The sequence below is a fragment of the Syngnathus scovelli genome, chromosome 16 (assembly GCF_024217435.2).
Source record: "Syngnathus scovelli strain Florida chromosome 16, RoL_Ssco_1.2, whole genome shotgun sequence".
NCBI classification, from domain to species: Eukaryota; Metazoa; Chordata; class Actinopteri; order Syngnathiformes; family Syngnathidae; genus Syngnathus; species Syngnathus scovelli.
The window spans coordinates 1,239,691-1,256,103 of NC_090862.1; the positions used below are offsets into that span (position 1 = coordinate 1,239,691).

General features: G+C 45.5%; 2 protein-coding genes across 5 annotated transcripts in view; both read left to right on the forward strand.

Annotated features, from left to right (window-relative positions):
- Positions 1-3,961: 3,961 nt before the first annotated feature.
- On the forward strand, positions 3,962-7,647 carry actb2 (actin, beta 2). Its single transcript, XM_049744127.2, has 6 exons — positions 3,962-4,126; positions 5,295-5,424; positions 5,513-5,752; positions 6,081-6,519; positions 6,604-6,785; positions 6,873-7,647. The coding sequence occupies exons 2-6, from the start codon at positions 5,302-5,304 to the stop codon at positions 7,014-7,016; spliced, it is 1,128 nt and encodes a 375-aa protein (XP_049600084.1). The 5' UTR covers positions 3,962-4,126; positions 5,295-5,301; the 3' UTR covers positions 7,017-7,647.
- A 4,267-nt stretch (positions 7,648-11,914) lies between these two features.
- The window catches only part of tnrc18 (trinucleotide repeat containing 18), a 30,277-nt gene continuing 25,778 nt past the window's right edge, over positions 11,915-16,413 (forward strand). For all 4 annotated transcript variants that reach the window (XM_049744001.2, XM_049744002.2, XM_049744004.2 and 1 more), the window contains exons 1-2: positions 11,915-12,118; positions 13,627-13,989. In XM_049744001.2, the coding sequence (XP_049599958.1) occupies positions 13,782-13,989 (208 nt within the window). In that variant the 5' untranslated portion in view covers positions 11,915-12,118; positions 13,627-13,781. The remainder of the gene's footprint in view (positions 12,119-13,626; positions 13,990-16,413) is intronic.

A 16,413-nucleotide genomic window follows, 5' to 3' on the forward strand; every position in this document is an offset into this window, starting at 1 on the left:
ACACGTGATTTTGAATCACATGAAGGATGAATGTCATGGGGAGATTTTTTATGTATTTATTTCTTTAGACAAGCTTAGCATTTGAGCAAAAAAGATGTCGAAAATGCTGGAATGACACGCTTTGCTTTGAGGCAGGGCGCCGGTTCTCCACTTCCGCTTTAGGACCGCTGCTGCCATTTCCATATATGGCAGGCACAGTCAGCCAATCAGAGCACAGCGTCCTGTTCATTCAAACTGCAAAATTTGAGAACCGCAAACCGAAACAACTGGCGTTGCTTTTTGTGATGCGTTCAATGTGCCTCGGAAATCAAGACTTTCTGATCTTAGTGTTTACGCCCTGCGTTTTGCAGAAGCTGGATATTATGCAACACATTACATGAACATTGTGAATATTTATGAACAAATTAAATAGATGAAAGTTCAAATATACATTTTGTTTATTTATTTATGACGCGTGGATGGCCCATCAAGCTGAAGTTATGTAAAGGAACTTTGGGCAGGGTGGGGGTTGTTAGTGATTGTTTGATTGCTTTATTTACAAAGCAAGGGCCTATGATGCTTTGAAAAGTGAACAGCACACTGGATGCTGTCACTTGCTGATTGGTGCTGCTGAACAAGGCATGCTGATGATGACATGTTGATCAAGATCAAGAAGGAATGCTAGCATGTGAAAAACAAAAAAGTATTTCCAATGGAGACAGATGGCAGAGAATACATAGGCATCTTGTTCACCACACCATGCTGTGTGTGTGTGTGTGTGCTCACTCATCCACAACATTATTATGTTCTGCATTATATGTGTACATATTATAAAAAACGGGTCAATGCATTTTTGATTTGAGTGATGCTTCTGTGTTTGTTTGGGGTTGCAGTAGTTCAAATTGTTCTGTCATCAGGTTTACTTGTGAGCCTTAAAAGGTACCCAAAGCCTTCGCTTTTAGCCAATCAGAGCTCTTGAGCAATGGGAGGAAGTCAAGTGGACATTGAGGAATAAGGAACACAAGAGTTGTGAGAATTGTGACTTTATGCGGAACCAAGGCGTTGAGCGCTCCATGTGCTTATTACATTAGTTTGGTACTCAAAAGTGGGTTATGTGCTACAAGTCATATGATTTTGTAATATTGTTTTTTTTAAAAATCAAAGGTTAAAGCAGATTTGGCCTAATTAATGTGACATAAGCGATTACGTTTATGCTTTGATTCAAATAACAAATATGCTGACTGACTGGCTTCCTTGATACAGCTTTGATGTCTTTGACGTAAAGAGGTGGTGGTGGTGGTGGTGGTGGTCGATCAATTTGGGCTGTAAATGGGAAAGTAATTCTATCGTAGAAAGAAACTACAAGCCAGCTGGCAGACACGTACGCACAGCTGGTAACTGGCCCATGCTTTGGTGTAAGACTATTGCCGTGGTGACCCCACGGATCAATGACGCTGCAGAGAACCGATCTATTGGCTTGTTTCACAAAGGGGGAGGGAGGGAGGGGGCGAGTGAGGCGGCATTTCTCTGTGACCAGCCACAGATGGCAAACAATAGGTGACTTGGTTACTTTGCATAAGGCAGGCCTGCAGCAACTTCCTTGCTTGCTTTGCAAGAGCCAAGTGTACAAATTGTGAGTCAGTACTTTGAATGAGGAAAGAAAAAAAGTCCTGAGATTGGTGCAGTTGGGTTCAAATCAGACTAATACAATCTGTCACAAATTGGGATTTTTTTTGTTTGCATAAGCAAGTCATATCATCTAATTTTGCAACTTGCTGTGGACTGAAAATGACATCACGGTGCCCAAGGGCTCAGCGTAATGAGCAATCACGACTCACCTGTTTTCTGGGTTTGGCCGTGACGTTCACGAGCTGTGATGTCATTTTCAGTCAACAGCAAGTGGCAAAATGGCCGCCCCCCTAAGGTGGATTTCCACTTAATTCATACCACAAAGGCAATATTAATCAGAATGTTTTGTTATTGACTAATTTTTGACTAGTAGCACAGAACATTCTGCAAAAAAATTTTTTGGGGAAAATACTGATATCAAAGAGCTGTTTGCCATTGCAGAAGAACAGGAAACTACAACCAAGTGCGTGACGTGAGGCAGGGAGTGGCAGTGAATGAATGTACTGGCTGCCAAGCTGGTTAGTTTGCTTGTTCCACTCAAGCTGATGAGCCGGCACGAGGGTTTCGCAACATCCATTTCAATAAATCACTGTGAAACTGTTTTGGTATTGGAGCCGCACCGCATATTTGTTTGTGCGCGTCTGCGGCTCTTGTCGTTGGTTATATATTGTTTGGCTGACAAAGCAAGGCTCACTTTGCTGTCAGAATCCAAACACATGCACTGTCATCAGAATGGGCTTGTGCTTATTATTGGCTGTTGCCCTTTGAGTTGCGCACTCGTATCAATACACGTGCTTTGTTACACATTAACGTGACAAATCACCTGTCATTAAATAAATGTATGGACCGGAACCCCGGTTCATTTCATTGCAAATGGGCACAATCACCAACAAGTGGCCATTAAACACATTTGACTGGCTTGTGTAAACTGCTGAAATATTCTGCTGCTTTACCCATGGCAGGTTGAGGGCAAGCGACGTCAGCTGGCAGTCAGCTTGTAAATATTCTCACACACTGTTATGACACGCGAGAAGAGTCCACTCAGGACACTTAGGCCCAACACTTGGATGGATCAAATTCTCTTGAAGAGGAGATGATAGCACACCACTTTCATGTATAAATAGCAACCAGGCCTTATCGCTAACACTCACTGAGTCACAAAATGTCATTTTTTCAGGGAATCTAATATCATTATCAAAGTGGGCTCTAAAAGAAGCATGAGTCACACACACACACATATCCTTGGAAACCTCGGGGGCACTCCCTCTTGCCTGGTTAAACATTTGCCAGCCAATCCTTTTTACTCTATCATGGCGCTAACACAGAGGAGGCATCCTCTTCTCAGCGTTTGTCATTATCACACATCACATTAATAGCACCCCCATAACATTATAGGATTATTGCAGTAGTGGGTCAACTAGTGACTTTAAGGCCTGTAAATCAATATGTGGTCCCTGTAGACCTTTGGACAGCTCAAACATGTCTCTTTCTACCCATAAACTCAACGCTAGTCTGCTGTCTACAGCGTTAACTCGAGATTGGTGATTATTGTGCCAAAGATTGTCTGTGTGCAGTTTTCTCTTGGCTTGTACTGTTGCTGATTCAAAGGAAGCTTCATGGTCCATATGAGGACAATTATCATATTAATTTAAAACTCGCTTGACGCAAAGAGAAATAGTGGACAAGGCATTGAAATGGTTGCAATGCAGTGAGAGGAAGAGGAAGTGTTAAAGAGATGGAGGTAGTAAAGTCGATGCTTTGTTGCCTGGCTGTGATTGCACTTGGGCTACCAGATAGAAGGGCTGTGTCTATCAATGATTTAAAACGGCTTGAAATGGAAATATCATGTGATCACAGATAGCTTTCATTGAGAATTAGCCGCAAGCAAGCAAGCAAGCAAGCAAGCAGGCAGACAGGCAGGCTGGCCTTGGCATAGAGGTGAAAGGGGGTGGCCTACAAATGTGGTCATTCCGGAGTCACCCTCTAATGTGTCATGCTAGTCACCCGGAGATGCTGTCTCATTGTGACCCCACGCCCGCTTTGCAAAAGCGCACAGTAACCAGCATCACCTCACGATAAATCTGATGTGTCAGGTAGCATTTTGACTTTGCAGTCTTGTCCACTTCATGTGAGAATGACCTCTTCATGCTTGTGAAACGTGTAAAATGCTCTAATGGCGGGATTATGCTAGCTATGTTCTCCACATCAATCCATTCCCACTTGCTTTTTCTTCAAGCCTTCAGCCATGATCGCCTCCCTCTTTCTCGTCGCCCTCAAATCGCTAGCGCCCAGTGCAGCGCGGCGTGCACGCGACGTGCCCGGTGCATGACGCTGGACCAATCAGAAAGCGCGATTCCCAAAGTTTACCTTATATGGCATGAGCCGGGCCGCGAAGGCAGTATAAAGGCCGCGATCCCAGTACGAGCTGATTCACTCTGAGCACCGTCACACGCAGCTTGTGCGGGATATCATTTGCCTGAAACATCTATCCTTAAAGCGAAAACCCCCCCACCTAAAGGTAAAGAAACACAATGTTGTTTTTTCTTTCTATTTACGATGCTATGATTGTCTTTTGTGCCAAATATTTTAATTCATATAACGAGTTTGACAACTGTTTGGTACCACGAGGCTCTATTGTCTGCACACTATATAACTTAAGGCAGTTAAAAGTTTGAATTACTCAAGCCAATGTTTATTGCTTATTTTTTTGGCTTTTATCTTACTGTAAAAATTTCCAACTGATCTTCAAGGCCAACGGCTAGCTATAGCCGGCCTTGGCTTCGCTGCACTTTTGAATCAGCTTTGTAACCGGCTTATGATGAATGCAACCTTGTGAGTTGCCTTAAGCGGTGGCTTAACGTGTATTTAACGTCGTAACCTTGCAAGTATCCGGTCTGGGGTTTTTCCGGCTTAATGGTTGTCGTCGTGGTTATTAATTGGTGTTGAGGGTGTCTGGACCCCGGCTGCTCCTTTGTGCGCGTTGCAGCGGGGTGTGACCTACTTTAGCATTTTTAGCTTAGCGCGCCGCCATCGTGCTACCTGCCACCGCCCTTTATCGTCATCAGTTCAAAGAGTTTCGCTTCCTGCTACTTATTGGCAATTTTAATCAAGGTCTTTGCATTCACAGTGTAATTTGTGATGCATACTGCAAAAATAAGGTAACATTTAAAGACAATTATTTTTAAGGCGTGGCTTTCGGGGAATTGTCATGGTCTTGACTTAATTCAAGAGCATGACTCGTCTGCCGGTGCCGTCGGCTACAGTTAGATGGCGTCAACTTCAAAAAAATATTTCCTAATAAGAGTAGCAATGAGTGATGACAGGTAATTGAGTTACTAGCGAATCCCCCTCCCCCCAAAAAAGGGGCAACGAGAGAGGGACGACGTAACAATGGATTGAGGGAGTGGTCGCCGCAGTACTAGTTGAGTGATCTCAGTACGCCCGCCCTGGCTTTGCGCCATGGCGGCGGTAGCGGCAAAGCAGCTCAAAACCCGAACCATGCCCTTATATGGTAACAAGAGCACACAGCGCCACTTCCTTTTGTCTGGCCACAAGAATTTGACTCGCGCGCTCCCCCTAGTGGCCGTTTGTGTCACTTTCTTACGCAAGCAGGAAGTGGCAGGGGTGACAAATCAGGAAGGATCTGCTTGGGTGCTAATAGCTTTTTGTTTTCCTTTTTTTTGCAGTTCAGCCATGGAAGATGAAATTGCCGCACTGGTTGTTGACAACGGATCCGGAATGTGCAAAGCCGGATTCGCTGGCGATGACGCTCCTCGTGCTGTCTTCCCCTCCATTGTCGGCCGCCCCAGGCATCAGGTGAGCAACACGAATTTGTCTATTGAGATGAAAAATAATCCCAACACGTTGATGACATTGGTAGTAATGGTTGGCTTTTTGTTTTCAGGGAGTCATGGTCGGCATGGGACAGAAGGACAGCTACGTTGGTGACGAGGCCCAGAGCAAGAGGGGTATCCTCACCCTGAAGTACCCCATTGAGCACGGTATTGTGACCAACTGGGATGACATGGAGAAGATCTGGCATCACACCTTCTACAACGAGCTGAGAGTTGCCCCTGAGGAGCACCCCGTCCTGCTCACCGAGGCCCCCCTGAACCCCAAAGCCAACAGGGAGAAGATGACTCAGGTATGAACGCAAGACACTTTAGGAATTCACCACATTTCCTCTCCCTCCAATTTGATCTTCATTGGCCTTCCTCCTTCTCTCCAGGATCTTTCTATGAGATGATCTGTCATCAACAGGTCTCTTGACTGTGTGTCTTTCTTTAGCTGAACATGTTGTAGCGTGACATGCACAAGTGTGAAGGAATGATCATTTCTGCACCTTGTTTCTACTTACTAACTTGAGTCTGAGCCTCACTTTTTATTGCATGTAGAAATGCAGTGGTCACCAAAGGTTAACGAAAGCCTCATGATGAGCGCCATTCTCAACTTGTCCTCTTCTACCCCTGCAGATCATGTTCGAGACCTTCAACACCCCCGCCATGTACGTCGCCATCCAGGCTGTGCTGTCCCTGTACGCTTCCGGTCGTACCACCGGTATCGTCATGGACTCCGGTGATGGTGTGACCCACACGGTGCCCATCTACGAGGGTTACGCCCTGCCCCACGCCATCCTGCGTCTGGACTTGGCTGGCCGCGACCTCACAGACTACCTCATGAAGATCCTGACAGAGCGCGGCTACTCCTTCACCACCACGGCCGAGAGGGAAATCGTGCGTGACATCAAGGAGAAGCTGTGCTACGTCGCCCTGGACTTCGAGCAGGAGATGGGCACTGCCGCCGCCTCCTCCTCCCTGGAGAAGAGCTACGAGCTGCCCGACGGACAGGTCATCACCATCGGCAATGAGAGGTTCCGTTGCCCCGAGGCGCTCTTCCAGCCTTCCTTCCTTGGTATGTTGACAGTCAAAGCCTGACTTGCATCTCGAGTGGTTTGTTTTCCTTGCCTGCTTAACTAACCATTGCTTGCGCTCTTAGGTATGGAGTCCTGTGGCATCCACGAGACCACCTACAACAGCATCATGAAGTGCGATGTCGATATCCGTAAGGACCTGTACGCCAACACTGTGCTGTCCGGCGGTACCACCATGTACCCCGGCATTGCCGACAGGATGCAGAAGGAGATCACAGCCCTGGCCCCATCCACCATGAAGATCAAGGTGAGGAAATTGCTCTTTTAGTCCAATACAAGTGAACATTTGCCTGCAGGTGTAGCTAACGGTCATTTTGCGTCTTCCTCTGTGCAGATCATTGCCCCACCTGAGCGCAAATACTCCGTCTGGATCGGAGGCTCCATCCTGGCCTCTCTGTCCACCTTCCAGCAGATGTGGATCAGCAAGCAGGAGTACGACGAGTCCGGCCCCTCCATCGTCCACCGCAAATGCTTCTAAACAGACTGTTCCTCCTCCCCTCCCCCCCGACCAAATGCCCAACATTTTCAGCTCTGTGCAAAACGACCACAACATTCTCATACATATTCAAGCGCAGGGCCTGTTGACCAATTCACTGGCATGGCTTCTGTTAGTTTGGCGCTTGACTCAGGATTAAAAAAAAAACGAAACTGGAACATTGGTGACAGTAATGTGTTTTGGCAAGGTTCAATAAAGCACCCCAGGGTTTCTGCAGTTGCATCTGGGGACTTAAATGTACATGTATTTCTTTGAGTCATTCCAAATGTCTGTTTAACTGCATACGACATGTTTTCAAATGGTAACTGCGTTGTCCAGACACGTATTCGCCTCTGTGAAGGCTGCCCAGTGGGTTGGTGCATACTTAACATGGTGGTAGTATCGCTTGTATGTAAATTATGTCTGGGTTTTTGTACTTTCAGCCTTAAAAATATCTTGGTCCTGTTTTTTTTCTTTTTTTTTTTTTTGTTATGCAAAACCCAGTTGTGACCTGTTCTTCCCCCTGTTGGCAGTTTCATCCCCAGGGTGGTGGGGCAAGGGGTCCAGAGGTGGTGGGGTGCCAGACGAATACACTGACTATCCCAATAAAGTGCACATGTGTTCAGACCAGAAATTGCCTTGGTGTTTCCATTATATTTTTTTTGCGTGCCAAAACATGTGAGCATTGGCAAAGCGAATACAATTTGTCAAACATTCATCTTTGCAAATAGGTTACAATAAATACAAACCTTATGCCAGTACAGAGTGAAAATCTTTTGGAGAAAATAAACTCAACTGGAGGATTCGCTTAATAAAACTCCCCCTTTAACATTAACGTAATGCATGTAGTTGCATAGTTTGACCACCAGGTAGCGCTGTAAATTCAATACCAGCTCAATAAAGTACACTACTGTCAGACAACGTGCAATTATAAAAATCGAAAACATATGTCCGTGAATGGTTAGGACTTAAAGCATCAATGCATTCTGGAGAAAATGGCACAACACGAACGGTGGCAAATGACATTTTACAAAGTAGGATACGATGGCTGACCATCCATCCATTCCCACACCCTCATCGCAATGGCAGCATGTATCCAGCAATAGCTCGAATAACACATTCATCTTATGAAGAACGGTACCGCTGCAGTGGACCTGATGATGAATGATCATCCCAGATGGCTGATGAGGAAACAAATGGACGTGGACGCGCATTTATATAGCAGATGCATCCATAAGCAGAGCTTTGTGTGTTGCTTTTCGGACTTCATCCATGCAAGATGCCGTCTGCATTCACTTAGCCTGTGTGTGAAGTGGCTTTGACTATTGGAAATGTATTCTATTCCACTGCAGCCCCCACCCACCCACCGCCCTATGATTCTGCTGAGACTGCTTCCCCTCTCATATCCTTTTACTGCCCCGCCAGCAAAACACTCACGAGCGGGGGAACCGTGCTTGCTGGGGCGTGTAGTGCACGCGAATGTTTCTGCTGCGCTCCACCTATTATTAACATTTTTTTAAGACGCAATGACAATTTGGTGCGGTCGTCGATTTATTTGTTTTAGCTGCAAAATCTATGCAGTACTCATTTTCACCACCAGATGTAGCTAATGCACCACACGGACCGTGTTTGGTCGAAGAAGGCCTAACAATAATTCTGTTGATTTTCCTCAAGTTTGTCTCAAGGCTGTATATTCACTGTAGAAAATGCACCCCCGCAGTTAAGTGTTTGTAAATATTAATTGGATTGAATGCTAGCAAGCAGATGTGAAGTTGTACAGCTCCAAGAATAATCAACTTGCTAGCCTTGCTCCACTTATTTGCCCTCACTCCTCCATTGTATGTGCCTCATCGTTTGCATCCCAATTTTGGAGTTGGTGTGTTTGACCTGCATGTACTTGGGTAGGTTTTTGCTGCACTCTATCTTCCTTCCACATTCCCAAAACACACATATTCCTTTCATTGACGATTTGGGCGAAATGAGCTTAAATAGTAGTCTGTCTAATGCAAAATAGCAGCAGTGGTTTTGTTTGATAGAGTGACCTGCCGGCCGGGCTATGTTAAGTGACCAAAAACAGTCTATTAATCCAACAACACTGCATGGGAGCCAGCACGACTAGAGAATGTTAAATTGGAACAAATAGATTGCTTATGGGCCTTAGTTATTTGGTCCTGATGATTCCCGATTGAGTGTCTTGATTATTGCAGCTTTCAAAGCTAAAAGCAGTGAGCTGGAAAGTCTAATATCTATCTGTTGCCTGGCAACAATAAGACAGTAATGGAAGCAGATAATTACAGGAGCAATGAGGATTGCGCTAATAGAAGAAACACAAATACAAGAGCGAACCTAATGGGAAATTCTGAGCAAATAAAAGAAACTGGAAAGAATAGCAGGAAGGAAAGCTTTTGTTACTTTTGACTACTGTACCGCACCGCAGCATGACATGTGTTGCATATTGCGGTTTGCCGATTGTCGCTTTTTGAGGAACCCCCTGTGCTTTCTCAGAGCTGTGACAGTGCACAAAGTGCACCGACAGGAACACAAGACCTGACATGCAACTGTCAATTTTCTACACTTGATACGAATGAAGTATCGCTATGTATTTTTGTAACATGACTACTCAGTGCGACCGTGTGTGTGTGTGTGTGTTAGTTCTCCAGCACCACCGCACCCACCTCCAGTAAAAGCCTGCAAGGCACCATCTGGTGATTGACAGCTACCCCATGAGACCAGTATATGAATGTTGAATTGGTTCATATGGGGGGTTGGTGTGACTCTTGCAGGGTTCTGTTTATTCAATTCATGTGTTTCATATCTTTCAGCCCATTTCGAAACCAAAACGCCGTGCTACAATTAAGCCTTCCTCAGATTAGTCGTGCTGCAATGCAGTGGTACTTGCTTCAATAACAATAACGGTACGGACTGGAGCATGAGATGGTGAAGGAAGGAAGGAGTTGGCCCTGTGGGCATGCAAGTAAGTGTGTGAGCAGAATGGGTGGGGTCACATATAAGATGTGTTATTTATTGCTGCTCCTGTGCTTGTAAAAAAAAAAGAAATGCAAATGTGTCTCCTCTGGCTTTATTATGAACTACGGGGTGGGTGTTTATGCAGGGGACACATCTTCCTGTATTTATTTATTTACACGTCCTTTCCAGAGAGCAGTGACCCCCCCCGCCCCCCAACCGAATGAATCAATGCTGCCTCTGTGCTCTGTCCCCTGTGGCTTCATGCAGCCACATGCCCAATCAGATATTCTTGTCACCAACTCTAATCATTTACCATATATTGACCAACACCTCCCCCCCAACAATATTATTCTGAGAGGGGGTTTCATTGCGGTGTTACTTTTACAAGTGCGCTTATGCTGCTTGTGACTTTTACTTACTGACATTAAAAAGCATTTGTGGCTATCGATTATGATTAATACTCGAGAAGGATTTGTGTAAGGGGTGTGTGAAACAAGAAAAGAAAAATGCAGAAAAGAGGAAGGCTATCATATGTTCCACTGTATAACCTTGAGTGTAATATTAGAGCCTTACATCATATTACAAAAGTGACGTTTTGGATTCCTTCGCATGCTTGCTGTGAGAAGGTTACACAATCGTTGCCATTCTACACTGCAGATGGCATTCATGTGTTTCCAAGAGTCAATGCCTGTCACAACACGTGTAGTAAATATGATGCATCATGTATAAAGCGTCCGTTCTGCATGAATGAGTTGCATAAAGCTGCACCCACCTCCAAAGTGGAGATAAGACCCCCCACCATCGCTGCAATATTTGACAAGAAAACAAGGAGAAGATGAAACCTGCCAAATGTTTGTGGGTTTGAAGAGAGCAACAATGGGACCCTAATCTGCACCCATTGTCTGGATTCTCGGCTGGAGGGAGCAGAACAAAAGGCCCCCTCGGAGGGCTCAGCGCAGGACATCGCCACCCATCTGATCCCAGCCTGCCCGGTTCCTGCATGTTGACGGTGAGAGTGGCCGCCGCCGCCGCCGCGAGGGCTCCGCTTGATCAGCCTCATCCAGGATAGGTTGTCCTTTTTTGGAGACTAGGCGTGATCTCATCGTATGTCATTTGCGTTGTTTATCCCTCCGTTTATTGGCGAACCAGGATGCGAGTCTCTGTGCGTGGACTCGCAGCAGCATCCCGCTACCGGAGGGAGGATCGCCTTGAAACCGACACTGCCAAGAGAGGAGGGGTTGGAGGAGTCGGCAAGGGAGGAGTGACATGGGTAGCTTGAAACCGTGTCGGATTTTTTAATCAACATTTGTTGGAACTGCATTACGCGAGCACTCGCGGAGCTTCAGTGGCAGTGGAAAGATGGAGAGGGTGGGGAGCGCAGTGAGAAGTTTCGCGATTCGCTTGTGCAGAAGCAAAAATAAAACAACGACATTTTCCACCTCTCTGGGTGCAAATTGGAGGAAGCACTGACTGCGCAAAAGCGACATACGGCGCCGCATCACCTTCCATTTGCAAGTGAAAGCTGAAAAGCAGTCATATAACAGTTTGAAAACGCAAGTTAATGTATTGCAGATGCTGTAAATGACAATCAAAGCACTGCAGCAGCGTTTTGACCCTTTCCCTTCTGCATTCTAACCAGCGTGGAAATAGTGAGCGTGGGGGTCGTCTTGCAACCACCCCACCACCAGCAACAACAATCATCCCAGCACCCCTCAAATTTGATCGCGTGGTACAGAAGAGAGTGGAGAGAGGGGACCTTGAAACGGCGGTGCCTTTCTCGCTCCATAATTTGTTTTATAGTGCTGCGAAGGGGACAGTGTTTGGCATGAGACGGACGTGAAGCGTAGCCAATCACAGAGGAGCTCTCGCCAACCAATGGGCGGGGATTGTTGAGAGGGCGGGGCTTGCGAACAGGGCGGGGCTTGTAAAACAATGCTATGTTTCATTGCTGAGGAGTAAACGGACGAGACGGGGGCTCCTCTCTCTTCTCTTCTCTTCCCCCACTTATCCCCCAGTTCACCTTCGAGTGAGCCTGGAATGGACTACAGCAGTTCTCCAAGCAACTTGGACGCACTTTGCGAGACTGATTGGCATTTTTAAGTCGTGTCCTCGCTTCCTTAACACCCCTCCCTTTTCAAGTAAGCGCTTTGACTTTATTTTCGTACTTTTCGGATTGCCTTCCAGAAGAAATGTTGCGATTTTGGTCGCCTTTTCTTACAAGTTGCGTTGTTTTTGGCCGTGCGCTCTGGGTCTTGGTGGAGTGAAAACATGACTTTTTAAAAACACCCACCCCCCCATGCCGGAGAAAGTTTAGCCAGCCGTTAACGGAATGGTTGCAAACTTTGAAACGTGGCTCTTAATGTCGTGTTTGTCCGCCACTGAAGCACGCAGATCACAGCCTCAAATATTGTCTTAACTCCACATATGGCTTGGTTAATATTGCTAAGTAAACGTGTTTGCGGTGTTGCGTTAAAAACACACACACAAGTGAGTGTTGTCGAGCGAGCCGTGCGTAAGAGATCCTTGCCCGCCCGCCTGCCCGCCTGCATATCACGAGTCATTGCTGTAATGTTTGCTTGCAGCAATTTGAAGGTTAAGTCCACTTTCGATCTGTTTTCTCCTTGTAAACATTACATCATGCCGAATCACAATTATGTTAAGGAGTGATTTCACTTCATTCGGTTTTGTTTAGTGGCTCCATTCATAATTTGAATAATTCATAAAGTCGCAATTACTCGCTGTTTTCATTTAAAGTTAACGTGTCTATTTTCTATTTGTAGCGTAAAAGACACGATATGTACGGGCAGGCAGGCAGCCACAATCATTTATTTTACCTTTATTTTAAAACGCCCTGTTCGCTCCCAGAAAACTCTTTTATAAAGTAGGTCACACTCGTGTAAAAATATTGACCCACACAATATACAATAAGTATAGATAGACGGCGTCGTTTGATTGTATGGATGTGAAATTTTAGTCCGTCTTTAAAATAGCACAGATACCCGATTGCTTGCCCCCGTACTAAAAATGTGTGCAACAGAACGCCACCATGGCGCTGACTAACGACGGATCTACAACTTTATTTTTTTCAACGTTTAAAATACGTTCGGAATGGGTATTTGCTGTATATTTACGGTACATTCGGTTTGCGCAGTGACTGCAAGCTAAAGTAGTTCAAAATGGTTAAATAGTGAAGCTGAAAATTCATTGAAATATGAACATATGGGTTATCATGCAATAATCGCCGAGTATGTTCATGGCGGCGCGGATCCACTGGACCGATACTCGCTGTTCGTGTTTGCCCGTAACGCGAAGCCCTGTAGCGGCTGACTGCTCTCTGCGCATCGGGGGGGCGGAGCGCCTCTTTTACGCTTAAATATTTAACCACAACGCTGTCGATTTTGGTACAATCGCTATGAAATGATTGACCTAGGAGTTAGAATCGTATACTAGTGATAACGAACCAACAGTCCGTTTTAAGTCTTTTTTCCCCCTCTCCCTTCCCGAACTGCGTCATTGCACAAATGCGCCGCTTGGCCGTTGAAATGCTGAAAAATACTCATAAACGTTTCCTTCTATTTTATAAATCGTAGATTTATAGCGAGAGGTCATATTATAAATCAATTGATTGTTTTGTTTCGTTTCACAGGTCTGCAGAATGGCGGAAAATGAGTCCGAATCTCCCGGACCACTAAAGACATTATTAATATTATTATCATTATTATAGCCCAAAGTGGCTTTTTTCGGAAAAGGTCGCCTATCCGAAAGGACAATTTCTTATCCTAACTTTCCCTGTTGTGGATAATGGATGGCAGAGATTTTGGAGCTCCCCGATCCGTCCACGTACCTCCCCCGCTGTTGGCCGGGCTCGCCGTGGAGCCTCACCGACTCGGGGCTGCCGGAGCAGGCGGGAGGATCCCTCCTTCCCCCGGCCACATGGCCGCCACTCACCCGCCGCCTCTCCACTCTGGAAAATTCTTACCATCGGCTATTAACCTGCACGGACACCACAGTGAGTAAATCATTTTGCACTTCTTTAATGCCATTACGACTTGCATGAAATATCACCCCCCCCTTAAGGATTAACTATTAACTTTAAATGGGGACTGTTGTGTCACTCGGCATGCATGTTCATCACCGGATGATGTTAAATGTGGGAAATTAATGCAGGTATGGACTTGTTTTATGGTGGCAGTGACTGTAAAAAAAAAAAAAAAAAAAAAAAGATAATAATAAAAAGAGGTCAAGGCGAGTTTGAGATAAAGTAAGTCATAGCGTGAAGGATTCCCACGCTTTGGATGGGCAACACATGAGTGGAAAAGTACTTGGCCCAAACAGGAGCACAGCAGTGGGCAGGCCAGAGTGGAGCGCTTTTGGATCGCATGCGGACCGTTAAACCGCCATTCATATTCCAAACGTTGCTTGTGCGTGTTGTCAGAATCCGAGCGCTCGACGTGTGATGTTGCAGCAACGTGATACTTCTCCTCCGAGTGACTGCTGGCTGGCTGGCTGGCTGGCTGGCCGGATTGTATTGCGCTGTTTATTATAGTGACAATGCAACCGCACGCTTCTCTGGGAACGTTCTGCCACTGGCTCTTCTTTTTCATTTTTCTTCATTTGTGTGTTGAGAAATGTACACGGAAGGGGTGAGCCCGATGCTCTGGGGCGCTTTGTGGATAAAAGGGACTTTGCTGTAAATCAACCTTGAGGTATTGGAGCTGATTAGTGAGTGTTTTTGCATTACCTGACCAGTCAGTAGATCAAGCGCAGTGTTTGTTATTCCCCTCTGAGCCAGTGAATTAGCTTGTCGTTGTACTGCCGTGTCACGCCTGCTCCTCTTATTAGTAATGGAAGTTTTGTATATATATGTGTGTGTTGCCTTGTGGTCAAGCAGGGGAGGGAACGTCAGGAACCTAAACACATGTTGGAAGGAGGAAAGGTTACAGCTGTGGGTGTGTGTTGGTTTTTTTTTTTTTTTTTGGGGGGGGGGGGGAAATGGAAAGTCTGACAAATACTGTCATCGTGTTACATCCCCCCTGAAGTCTTGTCGCTGCAGACAGATCTACAGTTTCTCTGGTTTCTGTTCAAGGGTAAACCCCAAGAGATGCTAATGTTTCACATGAGCGCCATTCTTCAATCGGATTGTCGTCCAACGCGCTTTGTGTCACGTGGGGTGGAGAGGACCATGACGCTCGCGAGATGAACACAGTCCATGTTTAGAAGAAGTGAAACCAGTCATATTTTTGGGATTATTATTATTGCTAGGGATAGGCTAGTGCCAATAGCAGGTATCGAAATCAAGGTATCTGTACTTGCAACAGAAGTCGATACCGGTATCGGCCGTCCTCTTGTTGTCGTTTTACAATCAGGAACTTGAAATTCCAAATTAGACAAATAGAAAATTGCTATATATAAATTGTATGTATCTAGTGGTATCGGTACTTGGTATCGGTGACGACTGAATCCAGGTACTAAAAAAAGTGGCAACAAACATCCCAAATTATTATTAATTCTGAATAAAAATACACAACATTTAAAATGATTTGACTACTTTTGCTGATGTTTTTTTGGTTGTTTTTTTTGGGCCACGGTATTGTTCAGTACTGGTATGTAGTTATTGGTGCCCACGCAGTGACCCTTTCACTTGGTAACTCTTCCCCTCCACACACACTCACTCACTCACTCACTCAGCAGCCCACACAGCACACAGCACAGCACCATATGAAACAGGTCGTTTGGCTTTATGGCTTCTCTTCAATATCAAATCCCTACAGATTACAACAAGCAAACAGGACTGAGATACCAGTCCCGGGCTTGCCATCATAAAATCCCCAGCTCCGCGACATGACAGTTATTTGGTAATTGCAAATGGTAGCAATGTTCCACTTTTAATTACTGCAAACGGCTTGAACTCAAGCACCCAGTGAGTAATCAAATGAGCAAAGCTGGGGCTTTTGTTATATGAAATTGAAGATGTTTTTTTTTTTTTTTTCGGGCACCGCTCTGAAGCGGATTGGACTATCACAAAAGTCTGCCTTAACGTCATTTTAAATCTGGCATTTTAAAAATATTTTTTTTCCATGCAGCTCTTTGGACTGGGGGAGGGGGGGGGGGGGTGCGAAGTCATTCAGAGGTGGTACCAGTGCTGGTCCACCACCTCCGTACACTGCAGAGCCAAGAACCATGTGTTAAGTTTAACACCTGACATTCACTTCTCCCTCCCTGAAAGCAATTGTTAGTGTACCACAAGGTGTTTTTTTTTTTTTTTTTATATAAACCAGATGACTGCGCCGACATCATCCTGCGTCTAATTATCCCATTTGTGGCTTGATATGTGGCCGTATGAAAGCGCACGCAGTTGTGGTGATCTTTCGCGTCGCTGGGTTCCGTGCAGAAGACCCTGAACAAATAAAAATATGTTGGTGTAAAAAAGGCT